The sequence below is a fragment of the Balaenoptera acutorostrata genome, chromosome 17 (genome assembly GCF_949987535.1).
Source record: "Balaenoptera acutorostrata chromosome 17, mBalAcu1.1, whole genome shotgun sequence".
NCBI classification, from domain to species: domain Eukaryota; kingdom Metazoa; phylum Chordata; class Mammalia; order Artiodactyla; family Balaenopteridae; genus Balaenoptera; species Balaenoptera acutorostrata.
Window position 1 is genome coordinate 8,777,563 of NC_080080.1, and position 17,821 is coordinate 8,795,383.

The 17,821-nt window shown below is 36.6% G+C and overlaps 1 protein-coding gene across 11 annotated transcripts in view; it reads right to left on the reverse strand.

Moving 5' to 3' along the window:
- The window catches only part of PHF20L1 (PHD finger protein 20 like 1), an 83,275-nt gene extending 65,791 nt beyond the window's left edge, over positions 1-17,484 (reverse strand). For 8 of the 11 annotated variants that reach the window (XM_028168193.2, XM_057531734.1, XM_007188900.3 and 5 more), the window contains exons 1-4: positions 17,201-17,484; positions 14,920-15,039; positions 367-538; positions 137-221 (exon numbers count right to left, since the gene is read on the reverse strand). In XM_028168193.2, the coding sequence (XP_028023994.1) occupies positions 137-221; positions 367-538; positions 14,920-15,002 (340 nt within the window). In that variant the 5' untranslated portion in view covers positions 15,003-15,039; positions 17,201-17,484. Of the gene's footprint in view, positions 1-136; positions 222-366; positions 539-11,259; positions 11,404-14,919; positions 15,040-15,809; positions 15,910-17,200 lie in introns of those variants that run through there. The other 3 variants (XM_057531729.1, XM_057531728.1, XM_057531733.1) reach the window with 3 other exon arrangements.
- Positions 17,485-17,821: the final 337 nt, after the last annotated feature.

The following is a 17,821-nucleotide window of genomic DNA, read 5'->3' on the forward strand; positions in this document are numbered from 1 at the left end:
AGATTCATTAGGTTAAGTGTAAAACAAAGAGAAACAGCAGCTATATGTAACAATTTCATACATTAATTAAAATTAGAAATATAGTTAAATTTTACTATAAATCCCATTTATTTCTCAGATCATTCCAAACACATACCTTCTTTGTTAATCGCCTCAATCTTGGCAGGGTAATAGCGACAGTCTGTCCAACGAGCCAGAACTTCTTCTCCGGCTTTAAAATCCTATTTTAAACAACTTTTAAGATCAATACCATGTATAATAAATAAGCATTTCCTTAATAAAAAACAAGCTTTTGTAAAATTTAACAGAATTCCTTTTAAAAATACATCATTACATATCTGGCAAACAGAAAAGCTTGCTACTTACAAAGAAGTCTTCCTCGTCTTTTAGCCCTTCTTTTCTTAATGCAGGTCTCTCAAGGGGTCTCAATCTATTGCTATCCCAGTAAATCCACTCATCATAACGATGACTCCAGCGCTCAAAATGGACCAACATCTTGCCCTCCTCGTAGTCAATTTTTTCAATTCGTGATGGATACCTCAAAAATAAAAAGAGCCTTCATATCAAAAGAAAATTCTTACATTTGTTTATACAAAGTATTAACTGAAATACTGCTTACTATTACAACCATAAATAAATATGGATCCATATTTTTAAACTACTGACCAACAAAGTTTGCTTTATTCTTTGTCTTTTCTTTTTAATGATTGTTCTCAAGACCTAATGAAATAGTTTGATACACTCCCAGTGGAAATATAAATTATATAATTTAAAATATAAATTGTGCTGTCTTGGGAAATAATTTGGTAACATGTATCAAGTGCCTTAAACATATCCCTCCTTTTTGACCAAATAATTCCAATTCTGGAACTACATACACAAAACATTTATAATAACAAAAGGTAGAAACCATATGATTAAGAAAACTGAAGACTGTCTATAACTATACTAACAATGGTATATCCACTGAATGGAATATTATATAGACTTTAAATGTAATGCTTACAAACGATTTATAATGTAGGAAAATGTAAAAAAGTAGTACTATGTTCACTAGAATTATAAGTATAGAAAATAAATTTGTCTAGCAAAAAATATCAACATGTACATTTATCTCTATATGGCAAAAAAAGTACTTTCTCTTTTCTGTTCTTCTACACTTTCCAATATTTTATAATGAGCATCAATGATGGTAGGGAAAGCTCAAACCTTCAGTTTAAAAATATAAAAATAACATCACATTGTCCTGTCTTCATGTGTGCTGATTCTCTTATGATGAATTCCAAAATAAAAATTAGTTAACTTGAAACTTTTAGCACAAAAAAGGCCTCTTCATTCCTAATGTACTGTATTAAATGTTCACAGTGACTCAAAGGTTTTTTTAAAAGTAACATTAAATAACATTAAGAATTCAATAGCAGCACACGGTAGATGATTCAGCCATAGAGTTTATCTCATACTTTTGCTGGTTTTTGATAAATCTCAATTTTTTATTTTCCCTGTGGAATAAATGTAAATTTATATTGTTAACATAAATTTAAATATAAAGCACAATAGACCTCACATAACTTTGAAATCTAGGCACTGATTACTACCTGCTTCACAGATCCCTCATGCTGTTCAAGGCTTTTTATGCGTCTCCAGGGCCCTGAACTGTTCTCTGGTACAGCTTCTTTCCTTCCTTCAGTCTAAGGAACTGAACTGTTTGGAGTTTCCTCAAACACAACAATGCGCTGTCAAACGTCTGTGCTTTTGTACCTTCTGTTCTTTCTGCCTGGACCTAAGCTGCCCTTCCCTTCCTCTGTATGCTCATCATTCAAGACTTGGTTTAACATGTAGTCACTTGTGTGAAGACTTCCCCGACTCTCCTCCCCCTGGTGCTCTCACTGCACCCGTCTCATCATAATCATCTCTGGGCACGTTCCTAAACTGTGTGCTGTGGAGCATTTACAGCCCTTGAGACATTAATACATGTGACACAAAAAAAGGGTCCCATGGTCAAATAAGCTAGGAAAATGGATTAAATAAACCGTTTTCTTTACTGAAAGACTTCTTGGTCCTGTCAATAAGACAGAAATAAAGCATGCACTATTACCAAACCTTGTCACCCTTTCATCACAAAGTATTTATGAACATTTCCTGAGAGAGTAGAGGTCTAAGGAACATGATGTTAGCAACTACTCTGGCCTGTGAGTTTCGGGGACTGAGTCACGGCCACCTTTGTACCCCCAGCATCTTCACAGTGACAGACACACACTGGCTACTCAGGGAATGCTCGGCATGAATAAGAAGTAACGTTAAAGAAAGAAAATCTGCACATTTCTTCAGAACTAAGAAGGCTGTCGACCCAATTATAACTTTATGTTAGATCTTATTCTTAAGTCTTTTTGAGGGAATAGGTGTGGGTAAGGAAACGTTTTGTCCAAGAAAAGCATGAAAACAAGAAAACCTAGGGGATTAATATACTCCCTGAGGTGGATATGCCGATTCCACTCATTTAGAATCAGTGCTATAAATGCTTGTCTTTTGCAATGTTGCTTTGATGTGTTTTTGCTGCTTTGGTTTTTAAAACATAAAAAATGTCAATAGCATTAAGGGAAGCCTAGAGATATGGTTGTCCTTTATTTTTCAACATTCACTAGCCACTTAACTACTATAAACAGATGTTCTATCAGTTCTAAGTTTCTAATTTATGTGTTTATTATCATATCTTTCTGATTTTGAAAAAAAAAATTAGAGGTTTATTCCATAGGTTCCTTCAAATTCTAAATGTACACAATTAAATGGTAGGTTAAAAGGAAACATAATTAACTCTTATCTTCAAGGAGCTTAGCTTAGTGTTAGATGAAGAGAGAGAAGCAGCAGAATATTGACAGAGTCATAAATCCATCAGGCCCTATGTTCTTTCTTTACTGAGCATCAGCTGATTTTTATATACCTTATCTCATTAGATCCTGGTAACCATGGAAGGTACAGATAACACAGTCACCATTTAACAGATGACGACTGTCCAAGGATACACATGGTAAGAGTATTCAAAGTCAAAGCTAACTGGCACAAAAAGCCTATAGGAGAAATGGGATAAGGCCTGTATCAAAGTAATTATACCATACATGGTAAACTGGTAAGTATATATAACATTTTTTTTCTCCTTTGTATCAAGCTTTTATTTCTGAAAAACCATGAATATTGAGGTGGACATATAATAACAATTATTTGGTAAGGGCCCAGATATTATGCTTTTGACATAGCATGAGGTTAATGACAACATTATAGCAAAGGTATCTAAAAAGAAAACAAAAATTTTTGTCAGAGTTGATACTCTCATTAACAGATTTCCTAACAAATTTAGTTAGTTCTTCCTGAAGACAGTGAGCAGTGGGATACTAACTTCATGCTAATTTTGACTATGATTTCTCTCTGCCACTATATAATGTTTTTATATATATTTTTTTGTAATTTGAATATACTTTATTTTTTTCATTGACGTATAGTTGACTTCTCAAAAATTCGACATAAGATGCTGTAATTAATTGTTCAGAGAAAATTGGAGCATTCACTGAAGGTTCTTGGGAGACATTATCTATGTTGGTCTTGGTGGGGAACTTTAAGGATTTAGACCTAATGAACATGGTACAAAGGTAAAGTGTATACATAAAGCATTGCTCATTTATTCAATCAATGTTCATTTACTTAAAACCATCATGTGACTCAGAGTTAAGCAATTTACCAGACAAGGAGGATTCAGACAAGTACACTGTTGTTTCTGTCCTCATGGAACTCAGGATCAGAGATTGGAGGGGCACTTCAAGGAAACAGTTCCCTTTGGCTAGGCTACACGGTAAGTAGTAAGGTGAGTAAAGGAGAATAGTGGGACATCAGACTGGACTGGTTAGCTAGGTTCAAACTAAAGGACTCTGAAACAATGCACTAATGAAATGACCCTTCATTCATTACATTCAAACAGGGAATCCCGTAAAGTCTGTACTTAATTTGGTTATCAGTTACACCTTAGAAAAAAATCCTAACATCAAGATCTTTACTATACACGTAAAATGCACAAAATGGCAATTTAACATATAGTTCTATACAGTGAAATGATTTCCTTGTTCAAGATGGCCCATAGTAATAATGCCTTGATACACATAGTGAATAAAAAATACTTCCAAACAAATGCATTCACAAATGCCTCTGGATCTTGAACGACAGCAATACTATTTTGATGCACAATTTATGTTTTATCATAACTGAGTGTGAATGGAATGTAAGATTTTTCTTACTGAATTTGGAAGATGTCGTGATCATGTTTTATTTCTTTTTTTTTAAAGAATGAATCATGAAAACTGTTAAGAGTAAAGAATAGTGACTACGCTGGGTCCCGAACATTTATAAATGATGCGGGAAAAGATTTGAAAAGTAGGAGACTGGGGTTTCAGAGTTAAAACAATTAGGGATAAGAAGAAAGAAAAAAAAAAAAACATAGTTGGCATCTCTCCAGGGCACAAAGAAAGAGACGGAGAGAAGGCAACCTCACTAGGACTATGATCCCTCAACGCCAAAATTCTACATAGAGCTCTACTACTCCTTATCGTGTCACTGCAAAATACCATAAAATTGCCACTGTCTTCCCTATTATAATCCCACTTTGAAATGCTTGCACTGTTTAAATGATATTTACTTGTATAGAAATTAAGGGACTGCCTCCATTGCTCTGGGCCTACCTTGCCCTCATATGTCTTTTGCACTTGAATCTTAGAGAACACAGTTTACTCTGAGCAAACTTAGCAAGAAAAATAATCCACCCTAAATTGTTTATTAGGTTTAATGGAAACAAATAGCATTCAAAACACTGAGAAGTCTTTACAATGATTCTTGCTGAATTTAACAGAATTCTCATACATGCAATTCTACTACTGTAATCTCTCAATTGATTTCTTAGGACTCTTTCTGAATCAGTGTGGTCAAAATCCTCTAATGGTCAAGTTCAACTGTAACAACAGAGTAGAGCAAGACCATTACCAAAAACGAAAATAATTTTCACCTTCTCTGAACTCTTGTAACTCTTTATTGCCTCATCTAATACCAGCATTTTAACACCGTCACTGGTGCCTCCCACTTACACAAGATAGTTCAGAGAATCAAGATTTATGGATTCTGAACTAAACCTGTAACCCAATAAGAACCAGATACTGACCAAAGAGGTTAGCTACACACTGAATATACTGTATCGGTTCCCTGTAACATCAACTCTTGTGTGTTGTCAAAACACAAAGAGAAGTGAGAAACCTAAAATGGGAGTTACCATTACAGATGAATTACTATACTGGCTCACCAGTGTTAAGTGTTTTACATGGGCAGATCCTGACTGACAGCTAGATCAGGAAACATGATCCCCTGAGGCTATATGAAAAAAACACTTTGGTGTAGATGTGTATGAGTATTCTCTTGAGAGAGGGGTTCCCAACTTTAATCAGATTTCAAAGGGTTCCATGATCAAAAAAAAAAAATTCTCTGGGAGGCAAGATCATCTATTTATTAACACTGAAAACTATAGGTGTCCCACTCTCTTTGGAAGGAAGAAAGAAATGATGGGCATGCAGCTATGTCAGAACTACAATATGATAGATTAAAAAAAAAAACTTTTATATTCAATGCAGTAACAGTAAAACAATTAAACATGATTTGAATTTAGAGAACTCAATCTAATTTACCTAGTTTGATACATCTAGATTTTTACCTGTACTGATAGAGAACATCAACCATGAGGAAATGATAAGGGCAATTCCTTGATACACTGATGGCCTACAATCTCCTACACTTAAGCCAAAGGACATGGTTGTTAACTACTCGTTGATAGGTTACAACCCCCTGAGCAAGGCCAGACTTTATCAAACGTCCCAAAAACCATCAGAATTCACTCTGAGATTTAACTAATCATTTGAATAAGTGCTGTATAAATCAAAAAGGCAATTAACCCAATAAATTATTCAAATTATGTATTTTAAATAATAGTCCTGTTCTTGTTTATATTGGTAAGACAATAAAATTTCTAATTTATATAAATTTAAAAACTGACAGTTCCTCATCCATTTCATTTAACTCAACACTGAGTCTCTAATTCACTGTATGTCAAGACACTAAACTAGGAATAAAGCTACAAATACAAATAACAATCAACAAACTCAGATTCAGCAGGGAGGGGAGAGAAAAAGGGAATCAATAAGCTAATACAATTACAATATAGCACATAGAAGGAGTACCTAAATTAGATGTTCTCTTGGATAAAGCAGTTCTTCGATTTTTAAAGGATGAAATACACTTAAAATACGACTTAAACATAATGTAAATGTTAGCAGAATCTTTGGGAGTTAGAATTCACAATTCACAACAGTCTTGTTGGTAAGAATTACATAAGCAAGAAACTCTAACATGGTATCATGAAAAATGACTAAGACATATTGCAAGAGATAGAAATAGAGACCTTTCTTACATACAATTGTCAGGAAGAGGATTATTTGCCAAATAATAAAAATTAATGGAGAATGAAGTCCAAAGCAAACATAATATTCCTATAACCTACTAACCTTTTAAAATTTTTAGCTTCCTGGAAATACTTTAAATTTACATTATGCTTTGTAATTTTCAAGTGTTTTCTCACCATTCACTCTCTACAACAATGTCACCTATTATTACAGTATTTTTAGATGATGTGCTTATACGTATTGCATGTTAATTTGTTTCACACTTGAGGAACAGACTGAAAACAGAACTCTTTTGATTAATTCAAACCTGATATTCCAAAATAAAGTATAAATCCAAAGAATCTATTAATAGAATTTCAAGAACATTCAGAGGATGGTTATATATGTCAAAGTCACATCTTTTATAACACTGAATTCTAAGGATCTCAGTGCATTATCCCTCAGGTCCTCTTTTCAGACCCATTCATCCCCAGGACCCATGTTCAATACAAGCAGCCAGACCACCCTGCTTCCTACCTGTCCATAATCTTTGCAGCAAAGAATGGGTAAGATCAGAGTTAGCTACGCATTCTGCTTCAGTAACTCGGAGCAGCCACCTTTCAAATTAGGGTTTCATTTCAAATCACTGGATTTATTTAAACTCCTGTTCCTCTCTACCTCCTTGCCACGCCTATATTCGTTATACCATCAGTGCTGACCAAATCAAAATGCCCACCCCACAGCATTTATGCTCATTACCATCTCCTGCCGTAAGAATCAATTAGACTATCAAAAATTCTTTTCCCACTCCACCAAAACCGCCACCAGTATTCTACTCAAAGTTTATGTACTTCATACAATTTGTTCAGGCCAACATAACCATTCTTTGTTATTTAATTCTGTTACAAAACTCCAAACTCTAGCAAGTTGCAGCCCACCCAGTTTCTATTTCTTAATATTTAGCATTTAAAAATTATTTTAATACTACAGATAGTCATATATGTTTATACACCTATGATTAAAGTTTTAAGAATTTACACTGACTGACTCCTCTCCCATTAGATTCTACTTTCTTAGAATAACTAATATTCATGCTATTATTATTACTAAAGCTAACGTTTATTAAGTGCCTACCATGTGGCAGAAAACATGAAAAGCTCTAAATGTGCACTGTCTTGCTCATCCTCAAAGAACCCTTTGAGTTAGGTACTACTACTGTTCCCAGTTATTTAAGGAGGTCATAGAGGCTCTGAAAGTCAAGTAATTTTCTCAAGTCGAAACAGTGGTGGATCCCTGAATGGAGGTTTGTCTATCTCTTAAAGAATGTGCTTTTGATCATTATATATTCTGCATCTTACAACTGATCATTTTCAGCTCTTGTAAAACTTACGGCAGTATTTCAAATATAGGGGGCTCTTTATCAAGAGGTACTGAAAACAAAAACAATATAAAACCAAGTTATCTGTTTATTTTTTCTTGCAACTTTACTCTTCTGCTTCTGATACAAAATAAAATGTGTAAAGCTTTTCGTTAGCCCAGAGAGTATGGAAAACAGCTTTTATTATACTGTACAAAATAAACATCCCCCCTCCCTTGTGTAATTCATAATAGTTTGACAAATATCATTTTATGCTTAGTTTTCAACCAGTAAGTCACAATTCATCTGCAGTAGTGTTCTGCAATGGTAACCAGATTTCAGAATATCCCCAAAACTTTTGGGTTCATTCTTTACCAACCCACCAAAATTCAATGAACTTTCCTGGGCACCTTTTATGAGTAAAAGGGGCTAGGCCTTGTATATAATTCATTTCACATCAGTAGTTTATTCTTCAGTACTTTACCTACCCATGATGTACTAGAAACGTATTCATTTTTAATTGAGGAGGGTTGGTTTTTTGGCACTGAGAAAACAGACTTTTAAGACACACTGAATATTAAATATCCACATTCTTTCTTCAATTTTATTGCAACAATTCTCTCCAAGTTGTGTTAACTTTAATGACTGAAATAACATAATACTTACATACCAGTTTCTAATTTAATAAGAAGAAAAATTTTATCTACTGATTAATGATCTGCAGGAGGTGGTAGGAGGAACGGTCAATAGTTCTTCAATACAAAGTCATATAAAAATACTAAAACACTGAAACCCTTATGAAGAATAGCAAAACTAAGCTGCTTTTTCAATACCATGTTAATTTCTTTTAAGAAATTATACTACCAATTTTTAAAACTTAAAGCTAGTATTCTCTCCCTCAGTTAAAAAAATCATTTAAAAATAAAATTAAAAACCCTTAAGCATCTGCAGATACAGTTCTGTCTACTCAGCGAAACTAGAATTGCAAAACATTCTTTTTAGTAAAATTGATTACCACCACAGATAAATTATTTCCTAATTATTGGCTTTAATCAATTACTCATCACAAAACAAAGCATTACGTAATGTGATAAGACAAGTGTAAAATCTCGCAACACATAATAATAATATTCAGCAGGAAAAATGTAACAAATAGGGAACTGATTGTGTGTGACAGATGATGATCGAACTTCAACCAAATATCAGATAAGCAAATAAAACTGTCTTCTCTCTTGATCCAACCCTTGTCATTACATGAATGCACACAAAGCACAGAACAATAAAAGTCAATCCATGATTAACCGTAACCACAGGTAGCCTTTTTTTTTTTTTTTTTTTTTTTTTAATAAAGCAACAAGGGCCTAAACCTTAACAACTATCCAGCCAGATAGCGCTTGGGACCACAGAAAGAGGAGAAGCAAGAAAACGGACACACATCAAAGTACGCGCAGCTCAATATATTCTGTTCTACTGAAAAATAACAAAAAAGGATTTTTGGATCATGCATCACTTTGTCCATACTTACATTTTACTTCCTCCAACTAACATAAACAGTTAAAACAGACTATAATATCAAAAAATAATCCTGGATATTTCCACTGCTGTCCGCCTCAAAAACTGTATCTTCAGGTTAACAATTCTGTATGGTCTAGACAGGTGGTTCTCGTATGTGGTCCCTAGACCAGCAGCATTGGCATCATGTGGAGACCTGTTAGAATGCACATTATCGCCCCCACCTCAGACCTACTAAATTAGAAGCTTGTAGCTGTTGGGCCCACCAATCTGTGCCTGACAAACCCTTCAGGTGATTCTTATACAGGCTCATGTTTAAGAACTACTCTTTCAGACTTCACCTGAATCACTTTCAAAACTGTAGGATCAATGAACTTTGTAAGAGAACCAATTTGTTAGTGAATGGGTACTACACAGAAAGTTAGTGAGTTAAAGTACTAAAGCCAATAGTTATGATTCTAAGTAATTTCAAAATTAAACAGTTAATGAGAAAGCATTTAAATGATGGGAGAGCAGGATGTAGAAAGAGTAACTACCTGCCCAATACCACTATACTACAAATAACTTCAAACCTCTGTATTTTTGTTCCCAATTATATTCACCTTTCTCCACCTTTTTCAATACATTTTCTCTTCTTCTAGAGACCAGCAGTTTTGGGCAAACTACATTGGACTTCTAGTCCTTGCCTACTTTACTTTTGCCTCAAGCCATTATTTACCTATCTAAAAGTGAGATTAAAAAACCTGTCACTCCTGAATAGGTGAAAAGTAGATAAAAGAGCTTGGGTTTCTAGTTCAAGGGATCTGAGAGATCACTGAATATGTCACACCTTCACTTTAAGGACATTAAAGCAGAGAAGTAAGTCTCCAAAGTCCCACAGTCCATGGCAGAACAGCACCTAGAACCCACATTTTCTGACTTAAGTTAAATTTACTTTTTTCAATATTCCTTTTCTCTTGCCTTTCAAGAAAACTAGGATAAGCAAAAAATTTGAGAAGAAAAAGCTCAATTAAAAAAAACCATGAATCAACATAATGAAAGGAAGACTATTAGAGAAAGAACAATAAGAACAAAGCAGGTGTGTTTCAAAATAAATATGTCTACTCCTATTTCTAATCTTGCTTTCAACATTTTTTTGTGGGGGGGAGAAGGGGAGGAGAAGGGAGAACTTTATCTTTAAAAGTTCATGGGGTTTTCTTTTGTGGAAATTTTAAAAATTAAAGTACTAAAATGTTTGTACACTGGTGCAGACCTGTTTGATGATTATTAAACTGAGGGTTCACTTAGATCTTAGGATTCAAAACTTGTGACTTTCTGAATGTAAAGAATCTCAGAATTTAAAAACAAGTCCTATGAATTTCAATTTGAAATTCTCTACAGGCAGGGTCCTTAATCTGGAGTCCACAGGTAAGTTTTCTACCACCACCCATAATATATATTACTCAGTTATTTTGGTATATAAACACGATTGTACATTTTTCTGAGTCTACAGCTGAAATTAGGTTTTCAAAGGTGGTAACTCAAAATTAGAATCAATACTTTCCAAGTACAAAGAGATTTAGGAAAGGTCAACATACAAAAGGACAAATTTTATTTATATTAGCAAAATAATATTTTTAAAGTATTCACCTATCATTTCTACAAATTCCAAACTCACCTAATGTAATTTAAATGTGTTTTCAGTTTTTAAATTTGATCTACATACTACTTTTCAGGAGCACACTTCTGTTCCAAATACAGATCACACAACTTATCTCTACTAGTGTTTTCCTTTGAATAGCAAATCCAATCAGTAAAAGACATTCCCTTTTAATTCAGACAATACATAATTTTATTTAAATTAGAAAGTATTTGTACTTCCTACAATCTAAATTTCTTCGATTTTCCGACTCTACTAAAATTCTGTTCATGAACATTTTAAAAACTCACATTTGCAAATGTTCCATACAGTTCAAAAAACTCCAAATGTGTGGAAACAGCATATGTCAATTCAAATTTATACTGTTCTATCAAACTCTGTACTTGCAGACATCTCCACATTTTTTTTATCTTTCATTTTCCTTTCCTTTAGATCTAGAAGAGAATTACATAGAAATATTCCAATAAAGGTCGGACGAGCGTAACTCATCTGAATATTTTAAAATGACTTTATAATTTCAAGTTGAAGAGTAACACCAGAGCATATTACTTTATTTGTTTTGTTTTCACAACTAAAACTTGCTATAGAGTATTTTAATTTCAGTCAAAAAGTTAAATCAGTAGTCAAAACTGGTTTATCACATTCTTTTACTGAATAATGTTCAGAATGATTAGATACTTTAAACATTTTTAAGGGTGCTTTCTAAATTATAAAACTCTGCAAAAACAAAGATTTTATTATCACCTCAAAAAGAAGGTTTTATAGCATGTTGCAATGACATGATATTCCTTCTGTATTCCAGGCCATTCTCATGTCAACACTAAGGCTACATTTAAAAACTTATACACTTGAGTCTTCAGATCCCCAAAGATATATTTTTGAACTCTCCCTCTTCCCTTGCATTTACCTCAGTGCTTTATAATTATGTATTATTTTATATAATTTGAAGCAAGTTTAAATACATTATTTTATTTGATCCTTAAAATAATTCTGTAAGTAAAAATCAGTAACACTGCTTGCATTTTACTGCTAAGCCAACCAAGTTCAAGGACTTAACTCATATTTATAGGATCAGAAAGTGGCAGTCTGAATTTGAACCTGCCTCTTTCCTCTTTAGAATCCACTGATAGTGTCTCAAATATAACTTCAACTCTGAACTTTCTCTTTCCCCAAACACATTCCTGTATCAACGACCTGTATTTATTTTCATTCTTATGATGTTACTGCATTCAAGAAATTATAAAGCTAATATGTTCAGGTTTGGATATACAGAGGCTGCGGTGGCATATATGAGGGAGATAAGACAGAAAATGGTTGATTGTGTTAGCTGTGAACATTAACACATTAAAAGTCTTTTCAAAGACTTTTAAGTTAAAAGACTGTTGAGAAAGACATTAAAATGTTTTGAGTAAAACTACAAATTTTTTAAAAATTAAAGCAACCCACATTTCTCAGTAGGAGTTAGGTTTAGTCCATATAGAAGAGATCCAGGTATCAAGAACCACACACTGAAACAGAAGGCGACTGGCCTCTCACTGGCTTCTCAGGGCCTGCATTCATTAGTATTGGTAAATAATCAAACCACCAGGGTTTTCCAATGTAGCTGGAAAATTACTTTGAAAGCAAAAAGTAATAAATTGCTACTTAAAAATGTGGAGTGTATTTTCGAGGATGAAGTATCTTTCTGAACTTTAAAGAATATGTGATATGGTTTGCTCAAGGAATAATAATATACTTTCCCCTAAAAAAATAGGTTGAGTCTTCCTCTTAAATCAAATCTACTCCAAATCTAAATGTGGGAGCTTAACTTTAATTTCTGGCCACTAAATTTAGAGTTTATCCTTTTATTTCTAGAGCACATACTAAAAAATATTTTCCTTTTTTTAATATAGGACAAACCTTCTACATATAAGACAAATTGGCATTCAGGTGCCCTACTATCACAACTTTCCCTCCGTACTTCTCTTTAAAAGCTAATGTATCAACGTATAAGTCATTTTCTTAGTAATAGCTATACTGCTTATTATAAATGTCTTACGTACAAAGAGAGTAAGTAATATTTGCATTTCTGCCTGTCCCTCCCCGTCCAATGCCTATAATTCAAAAGACATTTATGGAATAGTATTGAGTAGGGCCTCAATACTATTCCAACTGAATGAATAAATGTGGAAGACTAAGCACTCAATATGGATGCAACCCAAAGAGAATATGAAAGAAAGTAGAGAGGGAGGGATGAAAGATGGAAGGAAATTAGTTCAGTATATTTTCAGTGATTAACTGTTTTGCTCTCATAAGAATATCAAAGTTTCTCAACACTTAAATAATCCTTCTATATTTTTACATGATATTAAAGCAAAAATTTGTGGAATTTATAGGGGATACAGAATGGCCCTTAAAAAAAGAAACAACATAAAGAATAAAGTTTATCTCATTTAAAAATAACATCTGTTAAGAGCACCATGTCTCAAAGAACTTCTTTTGTGCCCCATATAAAATTCAATACATCTTAGCAGTTAATTAGCTGTCCTACAGTAAAGTACTTTACTTTCAATAGTGTGTCCCTTCAGAGCAAAAAGCTTCTTTTGGTCAAAATCAGAACCAAAGAGAGCCAATTACTGACTAAAATAGCATCTTTCATTGTATGGTCTAATGCAGTGGCTCTCAATCAGGAGCACATAAGCCCTCCACCCCCCAAAAAAAACATTCGGCAACATCTGGAGACACTGTTTACCATCATAACTCCGAGGGACGCTACTGCCTGGCTCCCAGGTGCTTTCCAAGCCCCTCCTGAGAACACTGTGTACGTTCTCCAGCTGAGGAGAGTAATTAAGCCCCTTAAAAAGGAGCACTCACTGAGATGCAGCTTGGAGGCATGAGGCCAAATAACTGTGCTTTCCCACCTCAAACTACAGATTCAAACTGTCCCAAGCAGACCCCATTAAGCTGGGGGTCACGGACGTTTGCAGAGTTCCAAAACCTTTGTTTTTGCTAATAGACAAAAACCCCAGGCTGGTCTAAAGTCAAATATCATGACTAATCAAGATTTCTCTGCCTGCCATTGCCAACTCAGGAAGTTGACTTAATACAAATCAATCAAAGACAAATCTACAAAATGCCAACTACATTTGAAAGGGAGTTGTAGTGAAAAGAAAATGTCAAAAAGGCTGGTAAAGTTGTTGAACTGCTAGACCCCTCATCAAATAAATGGGCTTCAAGAGGAACTGAGGCTGAACCAGGAGACAGCCACCCAGAGAGCAGAACTAGAGGCCAGCTAACCGGAATGAGGAGGGCATTCCCTGGGAGAAAGGGGGAATTCTTATTCCTACTGCAGTCCAGTGATCCTGGTGTGTGCTATTTTCCCTTCTCTCCTTTCCAGGTGGTGATTTTATCCTAGGTAACCAATTCCTCCTATACCATTGTATGTAGGGGTATGTTGGAGGTGTCTGAATTCACCCCTTATCATAGATGGCCGGTATAGGAGAAGAAATAAAAGAAGGCCTGAAAGGATTACTCATTTAAAACTGGAAACAGTAACAACCTGCCTTTAGGTCAGTGCACTCTGGGGAAGGAGGAGGTAAACTGGGTTTTGGTTTTAGGTGGAATAGTGAATGACGGCTATGCTAACCATCAACATATTCTGTAGTTTGAAAGACCACCTCTGACACAGGCCAAAAAAAGTAGATTTGCATCAAGTTTTATCCAAAACTTGGGAATCTGGTTATCTGGATTAATCTTCTCCCTCCTACCACCCACAGAGCTCATAGTAAGTACAAAAGAGTACTGGTAACTGCAAAATCTGAAGAGTAGGAAAACTAAAAAAACAATGTATATGTTTACTCAAAATGTGAACAAGTTAATGTTTCTGCCACTGTCAGAAGAAGAGCAATTAACCAGCCCATGTAAAACTACAGGTATCATGCTTTAGGTCAAGGGCTCCATATTTTCCATACCATTTTTGTAAGTAGTCCAGTGCCTCCAAACGAGCACCAATCTCAAAAGTGATTCCAGGACGATTTGGGGGCTTTTTACTCATCTTGAGATCCTGTTCTTCGGGATTCTCTTTTCACTACCTCAAGAGAAAAAAAAAAAAAAAGTTAGATTCTGATGTATAAAAGGCACAAGGGATTAAACAGAATTTTTTAAACATTACATGAGAAGTTAAAATAACTGCCAAATTTTTAAGAAATTTGAATGATGATTACCAATATCTCTAGGTAAAGTACTGTACAACATGCAGGCAATCTTAACAATGAATTAAGAAAAAGGACATTAGAAAGCTAACTACTTTAAAAGAATGAATAGATGGGGATTAAAACTAACTAATGGCTAAAATGCTTTAAATTTTAACTCGAAAATACCCAAGAAAATTCTTCAGGATAACAGCTGAAAATGTTTTTCTGTCTTTGAAAACTCAGTACAATTGAGTGTCCTGGCATGTGGCTACTGAAATTCTTAAGAGAACAAATTAATCAAGTTTTTCAACAAATATTTATTGAGTGCCTTGTAACATAAAACACTTGATAACACACTAAAGAACACAATGATGGAAGAAACAGTAGACACACTCTTCCAGTGCAGATTTAGTAATTCCTCCTGTGATTAGGATTTTTCATTACCTATGATCTCCCACCTTGGTAGCACATGATTCAATAATTTTAATTTAACATATAAACTTGCAGAGGAAATTTCTTTCTTTTTCTTCACATTCAACAAGCAACAATGATACATACATTTCTTAACTCTGAGAATTTATTTCTACTATATTTCAACATAGACAGTACCCACACTGACAATAAAAATGATTGTATGTTCAAACAAACAAAAAACTACAAAGGAATACCTATTCCTCTCTAGACCACGGACATGTGGAATATTCACAATCCTCTTGGCCAGTGGCGACCCAGCACACTTGAGGTAGCCTCTTTTTCACTAACTAGCACCTGAGGAATATGAATGCATTTTGCAACAGCCCAATCAAAATATAATATTTAATCAGGAATGGAAACCTACTGGGGGAGAGGAGAAATCTCTAAAACCGTTTTGAAATTTAGAATTACTAATATGACTATGCTCCCTCCCAATTTAAAAAAGAAAACACACAACTGTGTCACGTTTTTTCAATGGTTCTGCCACAATTCAAAAGGGACAAAACAGCAAGCATAAAAACCAACTGCCCTTTCCTCTTAGAAAGAATCTGCTAAGTAAGGGAAAATACATGCCATATATGCCAAATACAACAATACATGTCATAAAAATACGTAAAATCAAACTTAAATACTCATGGGGGGTGGGCGGGGGGGGGGGGGAGATATCCTCCTGCCTGCCCTGGCAGCAGCAAAGATTAATGCATTAAAGTTAACAGTAGGCTCAGCCAGAGGGCGTTTGGTGCATAAGAAACAGTAGTATGAATATTTTTAAGAGCGGTCTGGTCAGTGTGCAACATACAAGGCAGTTATTGTAGACATGTAATCCACCTTTTCTGCTGCTCTTCACAGGGAGAACTTAGTAAGGGGTAATTGACAAGTTACACTAACATTTTCTAGGATCAAACTTAGAACCCACAAGAAGTGACAAAGTTAATACATATAATTCCCCCCCAGTGACACCGCGGGATGAGGTGCCAGAAAAGGAAAGATTTCCTTCTTCTTGGGTGGAGAGGGGCAGATGGGGAGGGATCTGAATTAAGGAAAAGTAAGACCAAGTAAACAGTCTATTGGGGGAGGGGGGTAAAACCTGAAGCAGAAAGAGAAAGGGGGACGGAGAGAACGGAGAGGAATAAAAACCGGGAAGGAAAACGAACAAGAAAGCAAAAATATATAAGGGTGGTGAAACCTGAGGACCGGACAAACGGGAAGGAAGAGTAAATCAGCAAGAAGATACAACCCTGGGAAAGTGAAGCAATGGTCAGAGAATGGCCACGGGGCCAAAAAAACGGTGGGGGGAGGTGATGCGGGGCGGGAGGGGGCTGACCAGAGACAGACAGGAAAGGCTCAGACCGGGCGGCCAGGGTGCAGGAGACGCCTCCAGGTTTGACAGCCGTCCGGCCCTCGGCAGGGGGGGGTAGGAAGGGAGGGGGAGAGGGAGCGGCGGCGCCCAGACAATAGGGGCGGCAAGTTATGGAGAGGGACGCGGGAGGGGAGCGGGCCAGAGACAGACACCAGCGCTGGGGTGTCCCGGGCGGCCAGGCGGGGGCCAGGCGGCCTCCAGGCCCTGGGCGCCGCCGCCTCTTACCGACTCGGCCTCCTCTTTGCACAGTTGCCGGGCTGTCCGGGGCCGAGCCGGGGCGCGAACAGGACGGCCAGCCCGGGACTCCGCCTCCGCCTCCTCCCAGGCAGCGGTCGGGGAGGGAGCAGGAGCGGAGCGGAGCGAGCTGGGGCCGCAGCGCGGGGTCGGGCCCGAGGTCGCGCGGGAGGGAGCAGGTCCGAGCCCTCAAGCCCGCTCCGTGTCCGCTGCCATCGCCTCCTCCGCCACCGGCCAGCCCTGACGCGACGCCGGCCCAGACGACGTCAGCCGCCCGCGACGAACCGGAAGCGGGCCTGGTCGCATCACGTGACGCGAGAGGGTTGGGCCCGGGCCGTGCGGCCGATTGGAGGGCCGCCCTGGGAGGCGGGGCTTTGCGGCAGTTGGCTGACAGCTGGCGGGAGGGGCCCCGGTTAGCGAAGGAAGGAACGCGGGCCCCGGGACCCCACTGGCAACTGAGAAGTGTTTGACTTTTGGGAGATGAGAACGAAGCCCACTGAATGTCATTGTTGTTGATTTGTTAGGAACCAGGTTCTCAAAATTCCTCAATCCCAGCACCCTGGGCAAACTTTTGTAAAGGCACACTACACGCTTTCTTAGATACCCACCCCA